Source organism: Mobula hypostoma, chromosome 3 (assembly GCF_963921235.1).
Source record: "Mobula hypostoma chromosome 3, sMobHyp1.1, whole genome shotgun sequence".
NCBI lineage: Eukaryota > Metazoa > Chordata > Chondrichthyes > Myliobatiformes > Myliobatidae > Mobula > Mobula hypostoma.
Genome location: NC_086099.1, coordinates 95044397 through 95066797, shown reverse-complemented (window position 1 = coordinate 95066797; position 22401 = coordinate 95044397). Strand labels below are relative to the sequence as shown.

The following is a 22401-nucleotide window of genomic DNA, read 5'->3' as shown; positions in this document are numbered from 1 at the left end:
GCTTTCTTAAATAAGGAGACTTAGGGTTGAGGTCTACATGTCTGTTTACAGAATTGTTCACAAAAAAAACATACTTCTAAGGATTCTGTAGCATCCGCGTGTTTGCTTGCACGATGGCTTTCACTGATACCCAGTCACCCTCTCTCGATCTCATGGGTAGAGACTAGGGAGAATTGGTCATGTTGCTTCACAGCCAGTTGATGTTCATGGATCCTTGTCGATAGTTTTCTCCCAGTTTGGCTGACATAATATTTGCTGCAGTCCCCGCATTGAATTTTGTAGACCACATTGATCTTGTCCAATAGCTTGGTCCATTCTTTGGGTGTGCAATGTTGCTGTTTTATGCTCAACCAAAATTTTATGTTCTTGAAGCAGTCGGGCCATCATTTCCGAGATACTTCTTTTGTATGGAAGGACAACCCGTTTGGTTGCCTCTTGGTTGGTGCTTTGAAGTTAGGTCCATTTCAAGCGAATACATTAAGGACATGTTCCTCATCCTCATCCTTTAGTTGCACCATGCTGCAGTGTGTCTCTGCTCTTCGGACCAAGCTATACTGATACATTTGAGTTCAGCTTCTTCGCTTCAAACTACAGGCTGAATTCGATCATATTATGATCACTTGTCCCTGGGGTTCTTTTACCTTAAGCTCTCTTAATCAGTTCTGATTCATTGCACAACACCCAATCCAGAATGACTGATCCTCCAGTGGGCTCAGCCACGAGCTGCTCTGAAAGGAAATCTCGTAGGTACTCTAGAAATTCCCCCTCCTGGAACCCAGCACCAACCTGATTTTACCCATCTACCTGCACATTGAAGTCCCCATGACTACTGTAACATTGCCCTTTTGGCATGCACTTTCTACCTCCTGTTGTAATTTGTAGGCCACATCCTTGCTACTGTTTGGGGTCTGTATACAACTCCCATCAGGGTCTTAGTACCATCGCAGTTCCTTAGCTCTGCTCACAATGATTCAACACTTTCTGACCCTATGTCACCTCTCTCTAATGATTTGATTTCATTTTTTTAAACAATAGAGCAATGCTCTCCCCCCGCCTTCCTGTCTGTCCTTTTGATACAATGTGACCTTAAGCTCCCAGCTATAATGTTCTTTCAGCCATGATTCATAACTGCCAATTGTAACTGTGCTACAAGTTCATCTACCCTATTCTGTATACCGCACGCATTCTAATACAACATCTTCAGTCCTGTATTCACCCTTTTCAATCTTGTCCGCCTTTTACATTGCAACTCAATCTGTTGACTGCAATTTTGCCCTATTAACAGCCTCTCCTCACTATACATTACCTCTGTTTGTAAACCAGCTACATAACCTTCAGCACTATTATCCACCTTTCCTATGATACTTCTTGAAGTATATGCAGCTTTGGACACTAGTCGCACCATGCTCAATCTTCTGATTCCTAACTTTGTCTGAAGTCTTACTAATATCTGTCTCTAAAACCTCTCCAATAAGTGTTCTGGCACTCCGGTTCCCATCCCACTGCAACTCTAGTTTAAACCCCATCGTGCAGCATTAATAAACCTTCCCACTGGGATATTAGTCTCCCTTCAGTTCAGCTGCGAACTGTCCCTTCTGTACAAGTCCCACCTTCCCTGGAAGAGAGCCCAATGATTCAAAAATCTTTCCTTTTGATACAATGTGCACCCTTGGATGTTAAGCTCCCAACTTTAGTTTTCTTTCAGCCACAACTCAGTGATGCCCAGAACGTCATACCTGCCAATCTCTTAACTGCTACATCATCTGCCTTATTTCATATACTGTGTGCATACAAATATAACACCTTCAGTCCTGTATCTGTCACCCTTTTACATTGCAACTAATCCCATCAACTGCAATTCTGCCCTATCATCTTCCTTACAGTCTTAATACATACCCACTGCATCTGCTTGTAAACCAACTGCCTTATCCAAAGCCCTATCATTCCGGTACCCACCCACTACCAAATTAGTTTAACTCTCCCCAACACCTCTAGCAAACCTGCCTGCAAAGATATTAGTCTCCCTCGGGTTCATGTAAAACCCATCCCTATTGTAGACAGCATACCTTCCTTAGAAGAGATCCCAATGATCCAGAAATCTGAAACCCTGCCCCCTGCAGCCTCACATTTATCTGCCAAATCATCCTATTCTTACCCTCACTGGCACGTGGCACAGGCAGCAATCCAGAGATCGCCACCCTAGAGGCCCTGTTTTTCAGCTTTCTACCTATCTCCCTAAGTGCTCTCTTCAGGACCTCCTCACTTTTCCTACACACGTCATTGGTGTTAATATGTACCAAGACTTCCAGTTGCTTATCCCCCCCCTTTAGAATGTCGTGGACCCAATCCGAGATGTCCCGATTCTGGCACCTGGAAGGCAACACCATCTGGGTTTCTCTATCACATCCACAGAATCTCTTCTAGTTCTCTAACTAAAGAATTTCCCATCACTACCACAGTCATCTTCTCCCCCCTTCCCTTCTGAGCCACAGAACCAGACTCAATGTCAGAGACCTGGTCGGGGCAGCTCCCCACAACTCCCCCCCCACCCCACACCCAGAAGGTCGTCCCCCTCAACAATATCCAAAATGATATACTTATTATTGAGGGGAACAGCCACAGGTATACTCTGCACTGGCTGCCCATTTCCTTTCCCTCTCCTGACAGTCACCCTCCTGCAACTTAGAGGTGACTACCTCCCTGTAGTTCTTATCTATCACCCTCTCAGTTTCCTGTATCAGCCACAGCTCCAGCTCCTCAACACATTCTCTGAGGAGCTGCAGCTCAGGGCACCTGGTACCCGGGAGGCTGGAAGCTCCCAGAATTCCAACATCTCACAACACAGCCCCTGGGCCCATCCTCACAACTCTAACTATGCACTAACCAGAAATTCACCAGATACATACCTCGCCCCAGCCTGCTAAAGCCTCCCCACTCTAACCCCGATCCACACATACAATGGCCATTCCAAAAGATGGCCTTTCTGCTTTGTCCCTGCCTTTTTTTATTTGCCCTTGCTAATGAATCACAATTGCCCTGCTGAAACCCTGCAAGAGCTCCTTTTTAAAATCTCTCTCTCCCAGACCCGCATGAGGCCTCCTTCAATTCAACTGCAACTGCACTGAGAAAAGCCTGAAGCATTAACATAGATGTGGACTACCCTGCTCAGTACTTCCAGAATTGTGTTTTTATTTTGGATCTCCAACATCAGCAGTATTTGATTTTATTTTTACCCTCATCTTTCCTGTTAGGCATTTCCTCAAAACACTGATAGGTTTATCAGATACAATTTTCCCTTCATAAAAATCACAATCTCATTCTTTTCTTAAATAGTGATATTACATTTACTTCTTTCTAACCTACTGAAACTATTCCAAAATCTAAATGTTCCAAAGGATTGCCATTCATAACTCTCTCAAAATCTCCAAATAAGGAGCAAGAGGATTTCCCGTTTTATGAGGGCTTACTCGCATCATAGTAATTACTATCATATCAGTGTGGACATGGTGGAGGATTACAAATACCTGGGGATACGAGTTGACAATAAACTGGACTGGTCAAAGAACACTGAGGCTGTCTATAAGAAGGGTCAGAGCTGTCTCTATTTCCTGAGGAGACGTCTTTTAACATCTGCCGGATGATGCTGAGGATGTTCTACGAGTCTGTGGTGGCCAGTGCTATCATGTTTGCTGTTGTGTGCTGGGGCAGCAGGCTGAGGGTAGCAGACACCAACAGAATCAACAAACTCATTTGTAAGGCCAGTGATGTTGTGGGGATGGAACTGGACTCTCTCAGTGGTGTCTGAAAAGAGGATGCTGTCCAAGTTGCATGCCATTTTGGTCAATGTCTCCCATCCACTACATAATGTACTGGGTGGGCACAGGAGTACATTCAGCCAGAGACTCGTTCCTCCAAGATGCAGCACAGAGCGTCATAGGAAGTCATTCTTGCCTGTGGCCATCAAACTTTACAACTCCTCCCTTGGAAGGTCAGACACCCTGTGCCGATAGGCTGGTCCTGGACTTATTTCATAATTTACAGGCATAATTTACATATTACTATTTAACTAGTTATGGTTCTATTACTATTTATTATTTATGGTGCAACTGTAACGAAAACCAATTTCCCCGGGGATCAATAAAGTATGACTATGACTACCTCAATCACTGGTCAACTGATTCCACTCTATTTCTACAACATTAGCGCCTTATGCAGTGGAAACAGATTCAAAATATTGGCATGCTATCAATCACTAAAGTGACAGGGCTGACATCAGGATTATGACTGGCACCTATTCACAACTTGCTTACATACAACAGCTTAGGATGAGCAGTACAACTAGGATCCAGACCACAAATCTTGATCCAAATGCAAGCAAAAGATCGGAGTTGTGGGAATGAAGTCACCGCTAAATGACTGACATTAATATAGCATCTGGTCAAGAGGCCTGTAAACAGAAGGCATATCATGGAGGAAAGTTCTTGACCACATGAAGTGACATTTTGTACACAATTATGGCTGAGGCCCCCAACTATCTCATGCTCACAACTTCTCAGGACAATACCATCTACAACAGCTCTATTAATGGTCTTCCCACAAAACAAGCCAGAAATGGAGATGTTTGCAGATGATTGATTGTTCCTTTACTGCCACCATATCCTAACCTTGGCATCATATTCATCCCAGCTGCAGCAGTGCAAGGCAGGATTTACCACCACTTTCCTCAGTGCAATTAGAGGCCCAAATAAATGTTAACTGCCCAGTGGTGCCCACATTATAAGAGTATTAGGGAATGGTATTCTTTATAAATAAGATTTAGAGCTAATCAATCACAATGTATTGTAAGAAAATTCAGCAAGCTTTAGCTATGAGGCAATATATTCTAATGCTACTTGCTAAAAGCACAAGAAAATTCAAAGAAAACGCATTTACAATGTGAAGGAAATCCAAAGGTGTCACTGTATGTAGATCCCAGTTCAGTTTATCCAGTATAATCCTTTCCATTCGCAGAATATCTGCAGATGAACAACCACAGCTGCTATTCTTTACTATATCCTTCAAAGATGGAATTATCTGTAGAGGAGAAATACACAACTGTTGTTTTATACATATATATATCTCTCTCTCTCCCATCTCCATTTTGATTCTCTTACCTATTCTGTGCCCTGATTTCTGATGACCTTTGGAAGGTTGGAGGAAACCATAAAACACACAATGACCCATAAATCCATTGGGGAAAATGTAAAAATCTTTTTATAGGTGGCCCCTGTTTTCCGAACGTTCGCTTTACAACACCTACAGACCTACATTAGTTACCTGTTTTCGCTAACAGAAGGTGTTTTCACTGTTACGAGAAAAGGCAGCGCGCGCCCCGAACAGCCAAGCTCCTCCCCCGGAAATGCATTCTAGCCGGCAGTGCTTAAACTCGTGCTTTATCTCGATTTACTTTGTGCAACCGTTAGCAAGGTGAGTTCTAAGGTATCAGAAAAGCCTAAAAGAGCTCGTAAGGGTGTTACACTTAGCATAAAACTATAATTAAGCGTTTTGATTGAGGTGAACGAAGTAAGGACATTGTCTGCGCGTTGAACTTGCCTGCATCCACCATTCGCACTATTTATACGTAGAGAGAAAGAATTTTAAAAACTGCCGATGTTACTGTTGGTTCTGCTCGTAGCAGAGTGGGTCCCTCTTAGTCGGCATCCAATAATGGATAAAATGGAAAGTCTATTGCTTGAGTGGATTGATGGGTGTACAAAGCGTGGTGTTCCGTTAAGTTTTCTTACACTTCAGGAGAAATTAGTCTTTTTAATAAGCTGAAACAGAAAGCACTGGACAATGGTGATGAAAGTGTTGCGAAAGTGGAATTTAAAGGTAGTCATGGGTGGATTGATCGGTTTCTGAGGCGAGGGCAGCTTCATAGTTTAAGCAGTGGTCCCCAACCTCCAGGCCGCGGACCAATTCATTGCCGCGAAGAATGCAGTGATGCAGTGGTAGTCAGAATGCACCCAGCACATCTTTAAGAGAAAAGCTGAAATAAACAAGCTAATTAATTAGGTGCTGCCCGGCACGTAAATGTCGGCCCAGATCAGAGGCGATTGCCGATTACGTCAGGTGGTTATTCGTATAAGCAAGTGTTTAACTGTGACGAAACTGCAATTTATTGGCGTCTTCCCGATTCCGGTAAGTGAAACTACACTGTACATACATTATTTCTACTTTATATAGGCTGTGTATTTTTATGTGTTATTTGTTGTGATTTGCCAGCTTCGTAGCTTAAAGGTTACTGGAGAGAGTGTTTCTGCCGAGACTGCTTCCACTAGATTTTCGCTGCGCTAGACAGTGCTGCAGAAAAGTATTTCCACTTTATATAGGTTGTGTATTTATCATATCATTCCTGCTTTTACTATATGTTACTGTTATTTCAGGTTTTGTGTGTTATTTGGCATGATTTTGTAGGTTATTTTTTGGGTCTGGGAACGCTCAAAAATTTTCCCATATTAATAAATGGTAATTGCTTATTCACTTTACGACATTCCGGCTTACAAACCGTTTCATAGGAATGCTCTACTTTCGGATAGCGGGGGAAACCTGTACTAACAGCACTGAAAGTGAAGGTCAAACCCAGGCTGCTAAAACTATGAGGCAGCAACAAAAGCTGAAGCCCACAGTACCACTCACACAGCTGATAAATCTCATAACAACGCATCGAAATTGATACTGTTTAGAGCATCATCAGCCTTGAAAGCCACTCTTCAAAGTTCTCAAAGGAACAAAATTGTTTTTCGACATATAAAAGGTAAGTTACCTACCTCATCTTCTTCGTTAGTTTTAGCTGCCAGGAAAAAACAACTGATGGCTATGCAACGCAGATATTTTGGACGGGCCTAAAAATAAGGCAGTATATTGTTAATTAGTCAATGTACTAAATTGAGCAACATATTTAAGTAGTTTAATTCCAAGTAATCTATCATAGTGTACCTTTTCTTTAATACTGATTAAAGTTGAAAATTGGTTTTCCTGTCTGTGAATAGGGAAGAATAGAAACATTACAAGAAACATGTAGAATTTGTGTAAATGGGTGACTGAGAGTGCAGATTTAGCAGCCCCAAGGGCCTGTTTTCTGTAATGGCATGACTTAAAAAAAATGAAACTACTGCAGTTATGTGGCCATGTCATGATTCTGAATATGTACTCTTCTGCTTACTGAAGTACACTTCAAGGGAAATATCTCCAGCATGTCAAGTAATAAGTGGCAGCTAGGAATACAATGGAATGGTTCCACAATATATTAGAGAACTAGTAATGACACTTTATTTGTGACACTAGTGTATGCAAGTTTGTTAATGCAGCTGCCCTTATAACTAAAAGTACCAAAATTAGCAAGTTAATGGTTTTGAAGAACGTGCAGCAAAGAAGCAAACCACCTGATCTAACGTCTGTGCAGGCATTATGTTTCATTGGAGCTTGCTCTCTGTATCTATCTCACCTATATAGGTATCATCCATTCTCTCTCACATGATGCTTCCCTTAAGTGCATTATTCCATTTGCCCAACTACATACAAATTCTTATTATTTGCATGAGATAGTTTCTTTTGAATTTCCTAACAGCTTAGTTTCCATCATAAATGGAAGCATTTCAACATCTACTCTATCAAAGCCTTGTTTAATTTTTAAAAATTTGCTGCTCTTCAGGCCCATATTTTCACATTAACTTTTCATTTATAACAGCATCCTTCTCTTCTCAGAAAGTATCTTGGAGTTCACTTGCTTCCACTAAATTGGAAAGTGGAAGATCCCCATGCATTTTCTTAATGAGAGTTGTAGCACATCAGCCACCACATAGATTTGATAGAAAACTGGGAGAATGAAGTGCAGAATAATAGGAGACCAGATTTTGTTAAAGTGATTCAAGGAAACATACTTGAACACTTGTTCACAGACAAGCTGTTTTCACAATTTAAAAAGTCCAGAATCGCAACAGTAATCCAACTAAAACTTAATACATTTTACATAACCAATTTTTTCCCCAATTGTTCCTTCTAAAAACAAACCCTAGGGGTGCTTTGTATTTCTCTCCTTCCCCCCACCCAAAAAAACATCCTTAATAATTTATATCAGTAGTTTTAATAACTGCACTATATCTTTTGTTCTAAGTTCACTGAGATGGAAGGCATCTTTAAGAGGCTGTGCCTCAAAGCAGCAGCATCCATTACTGAGGTCCCTCACCATCTCGAACATGCCCTCTTCTTGTTCCTAATCAGGGAGGAGGTACAGGGCTCACAGTCAATTTAGGGACAACTGCTTTCCCTCCACCATCAGATTTCTGAATGATCCATGCACACTACCTTGTTATTTCTTTTTTGCACAGTATTTGTAATATAAAAGGCATCTGTTAGTCTTGCGAGACCACGGATCTGCACCTGGAAAGTCTTCACTCTCCAGGGTGCAGGCCTGGGCAAGGTTGTATGGAAGACTGGCAGTTGCCCATGCTGCAAGTCTCCCCTCTCCACGAGACCGATGTTGTCCAAGGGAAGGGCAAGGGCCGATATAGCGTGGCACCAGTGTTGTCGCAGAGCAATGTGTGGTTAAGTGCCTTGCTCAAGGACACAACCTGCTGCCTCGGCTGAGGCTCGAACTCACGACCTTCAGATCGCTAGATGAATGCCTCAACCACTTGGCCACGTGCCGATATTTGTAATATAGAGATTTTTGTATTTGCACTCTACTGCTGCTGCAAATAAACAAATTTCATGTCATACTGTATGTCAGTGATATAAATCTGACTCTGATCCACATTTTCTTCTACCCCATTTACAGTTATCTAAGCAGAAAACAGATTCTTTTTTCCCAATACTAAACTCGAAAACCCTCCTTCTGGAGTTACGTGAAACTGTACTCTGCTTAAATAACTAAAGGGAGTAGAAGAAAAATTGGATCAGAGTCAGATCCAGTACATTTATTATCAGAGTATGCATGCAGTATCCAACCCCGAAATCCGTCTTCCCACAGACAGCCACAAACGAAAGAACCATGGAACCCAGTAAAAAAAAATCAAACCTCCATGTGCAAAAGAAACACACTGCGCAAATGGCAACAAAAAAAGAGCAAGAACACAGAATACAAAATAAAAAAAATCAAAAGGTATATTTCAGTTCACTTCAGTGTTCATTGCCTACAGGCCACCCAGATTAAAAATCACCTAAACTAGCAACAAATAAAGGAGCAACCAGAAAACCAGAAAAATGTTATCGATTATGTTCCTAACATTTGACTTCTTTTCTTTTTGTTAGCCTCTCCTTTGGTTATCTACTAAATAGTGCCTGACTCTTTCGCGGTTTCATTTTTGACCTTCCATCCTAGCAGATATTTGTACTGCTATATACTGAACCTTCTGACTCTTCTATATTATGTCTCAGCCAATAATGGCAAATAGTAACTATGCTATAAGCATTCTAAACCACCTTCCTTATCGTTCACTGCAATCACAAATTCATCTAGGAAGTTATTCAGCAACATACTCTAATTTATCATGTAATCCTTTGTCCCTTGCGAGCACACGACTCCACACTGCTGGAATGCTGCTCCATTTGCCACCTTTTGTGCCCACCTAACTAGAATCCAGAATTTACCTCCTTTCCATCAACCACCATACCAGTATCAATACCAAATCCTTTAAATATACAAGGGGTTTAGTCCTAAATAAAATCTGTGGAATGCCACTGTTCACTGCAATCCAGTCACTGAAATTACAGCTAAATATTACACTTGCATCCTGCAATATTTAACTTACCACTTTTCCTTAGATCGCAAGGGTTTTTATTAATCAATCAGCAACATAAAATTTTGTCACATTGCTAAAATTCTCACATTATCAAAACACTTTTCACTTAAAAAAGTTTAGTCAGATACTTGTTCCCTGTTCATGCAACTTCCTCCTGGTCTGTTTTCAGCCTCCAGATTCAGACTACTATTTTGGTCTCAATCCTTTATGATCCTTAACACCGTCATGCATTTAGGAAACATCTTCACTTTTCCTTGATTTTAGCTGCCAATAACTTTTCATACCTATTCTTTATCGCCCTCGCTCCTTTTGTAACTTAACTTCTGTGCATCTTCTATATCCTTCCAAACTTTCTGATCTGTTCAACTCTTGGCATTTGTCACAAGTCTCCCCTTTATCCCACCTACATTTACCTCAGGTCTGCTATTTCCTGTAATGGGTAGTGTACCATTCAGAACTTCCCCCTCAATGCCTCACTCTGTCTGTCACTGATTTATTTTGATGTTGCTGTTTCCATCTACTATGTCTTGGTAAAGATCCGACTTGCCACAATTTAAAACTGTTACTACAATCTATTATTGTTCTTTCACCAAACTGCACCACCCAAATACACCATCCCAATGCTACCTTTTCCACTTGTCCTGGTAATTCCCCAAAACCATATGAATGAAAGATTTAAGAGTTACACACCAAAGAAATGGAACCCTTCGACTCACTAAATCCTTGGCAACCATCAAGCATCCATTTACACTAATCCCATTTTATGCTGTGCTCATTTCCTCAAGATTCTACCACTCATATAGACCCCAGGGGAAACTTAGATGAGCCAATTAACCTACTTTTGGCATGTGGGAGGAAAATGAAACACCTATAGGAAATGCACGTGGTCAAAGAGAACATGCAAACTCCACACATGTAGGATTAAGCCTAGTGTACTGGAGCCAAGAAGCAGCAGCCTCGGGTACAGTGTATCCCAATTTTAGTGCCACCTATTTTTGTTGATTTTGTTTTAGACAATAAAGCTGAATGCATTTTGCTTTTTCTGTACTCTTTACTTTGGTGCAATCCCAGCTCTCAAGATGGTTTAAATCCCCAACTATCATTTCATATCTAAGAGATATGGCAATTTATTTGCTTCATCTGAAAGTAGGATACTAGGGTACCGTCCCTGCTCTTAGTTCCTTCATTCGGTTTGTTGAGCTTTCAAGTATATTTTAACTCAAACCTGTAATTAATCCTTAACCAAAAATCCTGTGGCTCCTCCTATTTTATCTATTTCACAACCCTTTTCCCAAGAACGTTGAGCTGCCACTCCGGTTCATCTGAAAGTCATGTTTTAGTATCGGACATTTTTATCATACTCTGCCCTAGTTCACTGCCCTTGTTCCCAAGAGCGTGCATTACACCTTAATCCCACTTGCCAAGGATTTTTCATGATCCCTTCTGGCTTTCCTAATTCCCTTCTTTAGTTCTTTTTTCTATACTCGTGCTTAATTTGATCCTGACTTCCGATGCATTACATACTGTTCCTTTCTCTTCTTGGCTAAACTCATCACCTCTCTGGACATTCAAGGTTCTCATATCTTTTCCATCGCCATCCTTCCTTCTAACAGGAACATGCCTTGCCTGTACTCTGTGCAATTGATCTTTAAACACCCTCCAAGTCTGATGTGCAGTTGCCAGAGAAAAGATGTTCCCAACTAACACTTCTTAGTTCGTGCCTAATGCCCTCATAATTGGCCCTACTCCAACTTAAAACTCTCCCACAATGACCTTCACCTATCCTTTACCTGTAGCTATCCTGAATGATAAGGAGTTGTGGTCACTGTTCCCTAACTGTTCACCCACTGAAAGGTCAATCACCTGGTCAGGCTCGTTACCCAACACCAGATCCAGTATGGCCCCTCCTCTCGTTGGGCTGTCCACATATTGATTAAACCTGGCTCACAGGAGCCAGGTTTCACATTCAGCAATTAATAACCAAATCTATGCAAGCCAGAAAGTACCAATCCTGGTTGGAAAGAAGTGTCTGCACTGTCCCAGAATAACTCAGCACAAGACAAGCATTAGGTTATTCAGAGATGTGCACTTAATATGCTTTAATTTGCACTGTTTTAAATGCATCTGTTAACACAAATTAAATGAAAACCCTTGAGATTTAACACAAGTTCCTTACCTTTATCAGAGCCAAAAACCTGTCCAAGATAGTGATGGCAAGAGAAAGGGTTTCTGGATAAAAATAAAACGTGCTGTTCAGTTCAGCCAGCCATTGAATCACCTCATCCCGCTGTGCTGGAGAGACATCCGTGTCCTGCAATGGGAGAAGAAACTGGTTCTCAGATTCATATAGATGCAATCTTACACAATAATCTTGCTTTCACTAAATTCCTTAAAAGTTAAAAGCATATTTTACATAAAACAAGAGAATAAAACAACATTGGATCTCGACACATCCTACCGTAAACTAGGAATAGTGAACACACTTTGCCAGAATCTGAACAGGTGTTCTGCACTTAGCTAAAAATTATGTTAGATAAGAGTAAAATTCAGCGTCAGTATAATCCCTGTCAATTGCACTGTCAAAGAATTTTCTAGCTCTGCGAGTAGGTAAGTTTAAGGATTTAAAACTGGACTGTGGATGCTCAAAATATAGCGAAGATTAAGACTGATAGAATTTTGGATACGGCGGGAATCAGAGAATATGGGGAGCAGGCAAGTGGATTTGAGGCAATGAATGTTTAATGTTTTCCATTTTTAATATCTTAGGTCTTATTCATTTGAAACTTAAAACAGAGCTGAAAATAAACACTGTCTAAATTACAAGTATTCAGTATTTAGTTAAGAATGGCATCTCCCATAGAACAATCATTTTCTCCAAATATCTTTTTACCAACACAAACACCTGAGTAAGTTTCATCAGAATTAAAACAAAAAGGAAGGACAAATATGGTAACTATGACGTGCAGTTATTTTGAGATACAATTTTTATAGAACAGCACATTATGGAATTTGAAAAATCCCTCAAAAACTATATATTTGTCTTGAATCACAGAAGTTTAACCAAGGGGTTCTCATTCAGTCCATAATGTCTAATTTCCCATAAGGTTAAACAAAATAACAGAAAAGTCCCCTGGAATGCACAAGATAAAACACTAACATCAACTTGCAAATTCAGAATCAGAATCAGGTTTATTATCACCAGCATGACGTGAAATGTGTTAACTTAGCAGCAGCAGTTCAATGCAATATATAATCCAGCAGAGAGAGAAAATAATAATAAATAAAACAATAATAAACAAGTAAATTAATTACATGTATTAAATAGATGTTAAAAAATGTGCAAAAACCAGAAATACTGAATATTAAAAAGTGAGGTAGTGTCCAAAGCTTCAATATCCATTTAGGAATCGGATGGCAGAGGGGAAGAAGCTGTTCCTGAATTGCTGAGTGTGTGCCTTCAGGCTTCTGTATCTTGTACCTGATGGTAACAGTGAGAAAAGGGCATGCCCTGGGTGCCGGAGGTCTTTAATAATGGACGCTGCCTTTCTGAGACACCGCTCCCCGAAGATGTCCTGGGTACTTTGTAGGCTGGCACCCAAGATAGAGTTGACTAGATTTACAACCTCCTGCAGCTTCTTTAGGTCTTGTGTAGTAGCCCCTCCCCACCACCATACAGTGATGCAGCCTGTCTGAATGCTCTCCATGGTATAACTATAGAAGTTTTTGAGTGTATTTGTTGACATACCAAATCCCTTCAAACTCCTAATGAAGTATAGTCACTTTCTTGCCTTCTTTATAACTACATCGATATGTTGGGACCAGGTTAGATCCTCAGAGATCTTAACACCCAGGAACTTGAAACTGCTCACTCTCTCCACTTCTGATCCCTCTATGAGATTGGTATGTGCTTCTCTGTCTTACCCAATATCCCCAACAAAACGAGATATATTCATCTATATACCTTCTCTTTTAATACGTGAATCAACAAAAAAAAAATACATTTTTAACAGCATCCACATTGACAATTTTCAAGATTACAAGTGGGGAGGAGAGAAAAAAAAGATCCCATGAGAAAGTGGAAGGAAGACAAAATGATTAATTGATGGTAGTGCAAGATGATAAAAGGCTAAAGAAGGTTTTAGTGCAGAATCACATGAAATAACAAAGAAAATGTGGAAGGAATTTTGGTAAATAAAAACAATAGCCATAAATGCTAATTATCTGGAATGCTGAAAGACTAATATGTTATTTTAGAAGATGAAACATTGCTCCTCTAACGGTGAAGCCAACATTGAGATTCATTAAAATTGCAAATAGATCAGAGTGGATGAATTAAAATCCACAGGGAGACTTGGGATCACTTTTGTCAGCAAAAGTGTTTCATAAATTGGTCACCAAATGTCCAAGCAAGACACAGGAAATTACATTGTTAATGCAAATGCAGCATCACAAACTAAGACCGCAATAAATTGTTGCCTTACGTTTAAGGAAATAAGGCTGTGGAAAGAAGGGAGACAAATAAATAAACTTAGCATCTCCTGTGACTGGGCAGGGAGGAGCTCCAAGAACTGGAATAAGTAGGTATTGGTGGAAATTGTAAGGCAAGATCATAAAACACTGGAGCAAAATTAGGCCATTTAGCCTATCAAGTCTGCTCCACCATTTCAACATGGCTGATCCATTTCCCTCTGAACCCCAATCTCCTCCCTTCTCCCCGTAACTTTTCATGTCCTGACCAATCAAGAATCTATGAACCTCCACCTTAAACACACTTAATAACCAGCTTTCCACAGCCACTTGTGGCAACAAGTTCCACAGATTCACCAAACTCTGGCTAAAGAATTTCCTCATCTCCATTCTAAAAGGACATCCCTCTATTGTGAGGCTGTACCTTCTAGTCCTAGACTCTCCCCTCCCCACCCCATAGGAAACATCTATAAAACCTCAGCATTAGATCCTTGCTTTTATATTCTAGTCCTCTCAAAAAGAAAACTAACATTGCATTTGCCTTCCTCACCAACTCAAGCTACAAATTAACCTGAATTAACATAACTCCCAGCATCTCAGATTTTTGAATTTTCTCCCCATTTAGAAAATAGCCTATGCCTTTATTCCTTCTACCAAAGTGCATGACTATACACTTCCTGACACTGTATTCCATCTGCCACTTTGTCAATTCTCCTGATCTGTCCAAGTCCTTCTGCAGCCTCCATGCTTCCTCAGCACTACCTGTGCCTTCACCTATCTTCATATCGTCCCCAAACTTGGCCACAAAGCCATCAGTTCCAGCATCCACATCACTGACATGCAACATGAAATGCAGCAGTCCCACCACCAACCCCTGCAGAACAGAACACACCTAATCACCAACAGCCAATCAGAAAAGGCTCCCTTTATTACCAATCTTTGCCTCCTGCCAATCAGCCAGTGCTCTATCCATGCTAGTACCTTTCCTGTAATACCACGGGCTCTTATCTTGCTATGCAGCTTTGTATGTGGCTCCTTGTCAAAGGCCTTTTGAAAATCCAATTACACAACATCCGACTTTCCTTTGTCAATCCTGCTTATTATTTCCTCAAAGAATTCCAAAAGATTTGTCAGGCAAGATTTTCCCTTAAGGAAACCATGCTGACCAAAATAGGCCAATTTTATTGTGTGCCTCCAAGTACCACGAAATCTCATCCTTAATAATCGACGCCCAACATCTTCCCAACCACTGATGTCAGACAACTAGCCTATAATTTCCTTTCTTCTGCCTCCCTCCCTTCTTGAAGAGTGGGGTGACATCTGCAATTTTCCAGACCTCCAGAACCATTCCATGATGTAGTGATTATTGAAAGATCATTACTAATGCCTCCACAATCTCTTCAGCTTCCTATTCAGAACCCTGGGGTGTAGTCCATCTGGTCCAGGTGACTTATCTATCAGAACTTTCAGCTTCCCAAGCACCTTGCCCTAGTAATAGCAACTACACTCACTTCTGCCCCCTCGACACACTTGAACTTTCAGCATACTGCTAGTCTTCCACAGTGAGGACACCTACAATGTACTTAATCAATTCATTTGTCATTTCCTTGTCCCCCCCCGCCCCCCCCCCATTATTACCTCTCTAGTGTCATTTTGCAGTGATCCAATATCTATTCTCACCACTCTTTTACTTTTTATTTTTCTGAAAATATTTTGGTATCCTCTTTGATACTATTAGCTAACTTACTTTCTTATTTCATCTTTTCACTCATGGCTTTTTTAGTTGGCTTGTGTTGGTTTTTAAAAGCTTCCCAATCCTCTAATTTCCCACTATTTTTTGCTCTATTATATCCCCTCTCTTTTGCTTTTATGTTGGCTTTGACTTCTCTCATCAGCTATGGTTGTGTCATCCTTCATTTAGAATACTACTTCTTCTTTGGGATGTACCTATCCGGCACCTTCCAAATTGCTCCTAGAAACTTCAACCATTGCTGTTCTGCCATCATCCCTGCTGGTGTCCCCTTACAATCAACTTTGGCCAGTTCCATTCTAATGCCTCTGTAATTCCTTTTACTCCACTGTAATACTGATACTTTTGTCTTTAGCTTCTCCCTCTCAAATTGCAGGGTGAATTCTATCATTATGATCACTGTCTCCTAAGGCTTCCTTTACCTTCAGCTCCCTAATCAAATCCAGTTCACTACACAACACCCAATCCATTATAGCCGATTCCGAATTACAAGCTACTCTAAAAATAAAGTCACCTCATAGGCATTCTACAAAGTCTTTCTCTTAGGATTCAAAATCAGCACCAACCTAATTAAATTATCCCAATCTACCTAAAGATGCATCAGAACATACTGGAGAGAATGATCTTTTCAGAATGTTGAAAGAGAAAGCTGCTTCTTGTGGTGGAACTGAAGGTGTCAGAAACTGCAGGGATCAATTAATTAAGCACGGTGGGCTGGAAAGGAAAGATGAGGAGATATGTATCCTGGTTGTAGAAGTGTGAAAAACTGGAAAAATGGAATGGCCAAGGTCAACTATAGTGGAGTGCTTGAGAAAAAGTAGAATCATTGAAAGTTCTGAGAGAAAAAGCAGCATTGTCATAAAAGATTCAAAGAAATTGACAAGAGAATTAACTCAAGCAGGAAATAGAATGAAACAAAACATAATCAAGGAAGCTGGAATCAGCATTTAAAGTCACAGAACACTACAGCACAGAAACAGGTCCTTTGGTCTATCTAGTCCATGCCAAATTGCCTAGTCCCATCAACCTGCAACTGGACCACAGCCATCCATACCTCCCATGTATCTATCCAAACTTCTTTCAATGCATACAAACCCTCATCCACCACATACAGTAGCAGCTTGTTCCACTCTCACCATCCTCTCAGTTAAGAAGATCCCCTTAAATATTTCGCCTTTCACCCTTAATCTATGTTCTCCAGTCCTAGTCTCACCCAATCTCAGTGGGAAAAAGCCCGCTTGCATTTACCTTATCTATACCCTTCATAATTTGTGTATTTCTATCAAATCACTCCTCATTCTCCCACACCCCAGGGAGTAAAGTCCTCATCTATTCAACCTTAACCTATAACTCAGGTCCTCAACTCTTGGTAACATCCTTGTTTCTCTGCACTCTTTCAATCTTATTGATATCTTTCCTGTAGGCAGATGACCAGAACTGTGCACAATGGAGCTGTTCTGGGAACCCTGCTCTTTGTGATTTTTATAAATAATTTGGATGAGGAAGTGGCAGAATGGGTAATTAAGTTTGCAGACGACATGAAGTTTGGTGGCATTGTGGATAGTGTGGTTGTTTGTCATGGGTTACAACAAGACATTGATAGGATGCAGAGCTGGGCTAAAAAGTGGCAGATGTGAGTTCGATCCCGAAAAGTGTTTAGTGATTCACTTATGAAGATTGAATTTGAGGTTAATGGCAGGATTCTTAAGTAGAAGAACAAAGGGATCTTGAGGTCAACATTGATAGGTCTCTTTAAGTTGCAGCGAAGCTTGATAGGGTGGTTAAGAAGGCTTATGGTGTGCTGCCTTCATTAGTTAGGGGAGTGGGTTCAAGAACTGCAGGGTAATGTTCCAGCCCTATAAAACTCTGGTTAGACCACACTTGGAATATTGCATTGTTCTGGTTGCCTCATTATAGGATGTAGAAGATTTAGAGATGAGTGCAGAGGAGATTTACCAGGATGATGCCTGGATTAGAAAACATGTCTTATTAGGATAGGTTGAGCCAGCCACAGGTTTTCCCTTTTAAGAGGATGACAGGTAACTAGATAGAGGGATAGATCAAGTGGACAGCCAGTCATTCTCCCAGAGCTGACATGGCTAATACAAGATGGCATAACTTTAGGGTGCTGAGAGGAAAGTATAGAGGGGCGATGTTGAAGGTAGTTTTTTTCTTCAAAACACAGAGAGTGATAGGTGCATGGAACATGCTCCCAGGGATAGTTGTGGAGGCAGATACATTAGGGATATTTAAGAAACTCTTAAAGATAAGTACATTGATGAAAGAAGAATGGAGGGCTATATGGGAGGGAGAGGTTCAATTGATCTTGGAGTAGGTTAAAGGGTCACCACATCATCATGGCCCAAAGGACCTATATTGTGCTGTACTGTTCTATGTTCTACACTCAGTAGCCACTTTAGTCTTTCGGGAGTGGAACCCGGAGCGGTAGCCAATTCACTTCAAGGTTCTAAGTCTTGTATGTTCAGAGATGCTTTTCAGTACACCACTGTTGTAATGCGTGGCTATTTGAGTTACTGACACTTTCCTGTCAAGCTTGAACCAGCCTGGCCATTCTCCTCTGAACTTTCTTATTAACAAGGCATTTTTGCCCATGGAACTACCGCTCACTGGATGTTTTCTTATTTTTCGCACTATTCTCTGTAAATTGTCTCCTGGGATTTTCCTGACTGTTGAGCGTGAAAATTCTAGAAGATCAGCGGTTCCTGAAATACTCAAATAACCCCATCTGGCACCAACAATCATTTCACGATCAAATTCACTTAGATCACATTTCTTCCCCATTCTGATGTTTGGTCAGAACAACTGAACCCTTTGACCATGTCTACATGCTTTTACTCACTGAGTTGCAGCCACATGATTGGTTGATTGGATATCTTCATTAATGAGCAAGTATACTTAATAAAGTAGCCACAGGTGTTCCAATACTCCAAATTTGGCCTCACTAATGCCTTATATAACTTCACATAACATCCTTACTTCTGTACAATATTCTAATTTATGAGAGCCAATGTGCCAAAAGCTCTTTACTAGCTGAGACACCATATTTCTGCCATAAAACTTCAGTTGCTGAAAATCCAAAGTGTATACAGAAAATGCTGAAAATATGCAACAGATCAGATCAAAGTGAAGAAATTCACTTTGGGCTCTACACCATCATCTTTCTTTGCAACTTTTAACACCTTGATTTCTAACTTCTCAGTTTTGATGAAGCGTCATTAACCTGAAATGTTAACCACTTCTCTCTACACACATGCAGCCTTACTTGATGAGTATTTCTGGCATATTCTGATTTTATTCTTTCTACGTTTCTGTGTCATCTTCCAATAAAGAGTCTGCATTTATACCTATAGTACTATTACCTTGCACTAATATACCTTTCATCATTTAACGACTTTGCTTTTTGCTCTCGCTTCATCTCCTCTATTTCATCTCTATGTTGACTCTCTCTCACTCCAAAAATACTATATCTCCACATTTTATTTTTCTTTCAGATTTCTATTAACTGCGGATTCTTGCTTTGATACCTTTTATCAATACTTGGAAGATTGTATTTTGCTTTAAAACAAGTACGCAAACCAAAAATAGAAATAAAAATGACAAGTTATATTTCTCAAATGATTTAATTCTAAATAATTTCACAAAAATAGCTTGCAAAAGAAACTAGAAAGTTTACAAAAAGTAATCAGAAAAAATTACTGTAATAGCATCCTGAGTATATGTTGTTAGTATTTCATTCCTCATCTTGAACATATAATACCTCACATTAAAATACCTGGTGGAAAAGTCATTTACACTATTAAACAGGAATATCTATGCACACAGATCTAGAAAAAGACTTACTACAACATAAAGTTTATATATCTGTAGAAAGTGCCAAAGACACCAATTCTGACTATAACATTTTAAATGCCAGAAAGAACGGTTGTATATCACCAGCACTTTGTATGTCTGTCAGATTTCCAGTATCAAAGTTCTTTGCTTTTCAATACTAACCTTTATCTTTTCTCAAAAATGTCATTACTATTCCATAAACAACTAAAAACATTTGACCTAAACTTCTGATATTATATATCAACTTAAAATTCTTACAAGTAATACTTTCCAACTGGTTCTACTTCCATAAATCAAATCTTATTTAATGTACAGTACTGTGCACAAGTCTTTGGCACATATACATACATACCTAGGGTACCAAAGATCTTTGCACAGTACTGAGGTGATTTTATGTATCTCACTTCACTGCTGCTGCAAAAAAAAAACAAATGTGAGTGATTTTGATATGGGTCTCTAATGTAGACTGAGAATGGGAAGGAGGCAGGGAGAGAGGAATCACAGCTGGGAAAAGGGGAAGGAGAGGGAAGCACTAGAGAGACATTCTGCAATAATCAATAAACCAATTGTTTGGAATCAAATGACCTTGCCTACTGTTTCAGGGCTGGGTGTGTCTGCACAATGCCTCTGGCCCTCCTTTGCCACCTGTCCCAAACCCATCCTGTGGCACTCCGCCCTCACCTTTCCCAAATCCTTTGCTCCCGCCAGATGAACATGCTCACTGTCTGCTCTACATTGGCAAATACAGCATTGCGTAAATGCTCATGATATATGTACGTGCTTAATACTTTTGCACAGTACTGTACACTTGATGATATGCGACAGACAGAATACAGCCTTCACCTAGTTTAGGTCTGGTGAATACTGGAAACTACAGATGTCTTCAACATACAATTAACTTGGCCACAAACTTGTGCCCTGAAGGGTGAAATTCAATGCAACTTTTTAGAAAGATAACCAAGAGGTGCATGCAAAGCAGCAATTTGCTGAGCTCATATATATCACAGAATCATTTCCTCAGAAAAATCAAGATAACTATTGCAGAAATTAAAGACACACAAACGTTACTGTTAGTAATGTTTACTAATATAATTTAAGAAATGATACCCCTCAGTATAAATTTCTTGCATATATTGTATTTTACAATTAACAAGCCCTCATCAGAAGACACTTTTATATGGGAAGTGGTTTTTATATTGAACACAGATAAAATACACTAATTAAGATCAATTGCATAGAGATTAACTACTTACACCCTTTGAACATATCCATGTTTATTTAACTGAACATATATTTAGAATCTTATTGTTCAGACAATTGGACTGATGTAGTGAAATATTTACCTGATTGGTTAGATATTTTGGCACATACACCTTCCACATCTGTGCTTCCCTAGAGACTGCCCTCTCCAAAAGGATGGGCAGCCTCTGGCTCTCCAAGGGTCCTGAAAACTTCATAACACCCCTTGGATATGCCAGCCTCCCAAATGGATACAGCTACCTGCAAATCAAAATTAATTATATCAGTACCAGAACAATTCTGTTAGAAGACTAAACCAGTTACCCATTATAAAAATATTATAGTCTTCCTCATTTATAACCATATTGCTGCCGAAACAAATAAATTCACAAAAATATCCTGTATTCCAAAATTTGGTGCTTACAATCTGCCGGAAAGCTGGTTTTCGTTTAAAGACACATAGGCAGTGCTGGAGAACTCAAAATGTTGGCCCGAAGCATTGACTGTTAATTCCCTTCCATAGATACTGAGTTCCTCCACTTTGTTGCGTTTTGCTCAAGATTTCCAGCATCCTCAGAATTTCTTGTGTTTTTCATTTAAAGACATCTAGTTAAAACTAGTACAAGTTAATAAACTGATGGGATAAGGTAGCAAAATGACTTAGTTTTTCCCCAGGAAGTACCAGCAGTCCAAGCTTTATGAAGTTTGCAATTTCTGCACACGTGTGCCAGCACCAAAGTTCCAATCTCCCTGACAGTAGTTTGTTACTGTCATCCTACCATGCATGCTTTGTACAAGAGGGGAGAGAAGATTAAAGAAAATTCATACCAGGATCACTCTCCTAATTGCCCCACTGAATGCTGCCAAAAAATGTTGATACAAGTTAAGAATAGGAGCAGTGTGATGGTGTTCAGCATCAAACACACCACTGAAGTACATCTAGGTTCATATGGAAACTATTTAGGCAAGGTACACAAGTTTATATACAGTTTTCATCTAGACCCCTCCATCAATAACCCAATAAAACAGCATCACCATGAGAGATGAGGGAAGTACAGAACACTGCAAAAAAACATGGCAAACAGAAATTAAAGATACATAAGAGTGGCATGATTTGTCTCTTTTATTGTAAGTCATCTTCATGCAGAGTGCTTTATGATTTTTTTTTACAAATAAGTAGAGCTGGAAACTTTTTTTCTAAAATCCTGGTCACAGAGAATTGATAAAGCCCAGAAGCATGACCAATTCATGCAAACTGTTAAAGATGCATGCTGCATTGAAAAATATTCCATTAAACCTTTGTCAAAGTTT

General features: G+C 40.0%; 1 protein-coding gene across 1 annotated transcript in view; it reads right to left on the bottom strand.

Moving 5' to 3' along the window:
- The window catches only part of ccni (cyclin I), a 47523-nt gene that overhangs the window by 3236 nt on the left and 21886 nt on the right, over window positions 1-22401 (bottom strand). The window contains exons 2-5 of the mRNA XM_063043470.1: window positions 21195-21351; window positions 11959-12093; window positions 6810-6884; window positions 4933-5073 (exon numbers count right to left, since the gene is read on the bottom strand). Of these exons, the coding sequence (XP_062899540.1) occupies window positions 4933-5073; window positions 6810-6884; window positions 11959-12093; window positions 21195-21308 (465 nt within the window). The 5' untranslated portion in view covers window positions 21309-21351. The remainder of the gene's footprint in view (window positions 1-4932; window positions 5074-6809; window positions 6885-11958; window positions 12094-21194; window positions 21352-22401) is intronic.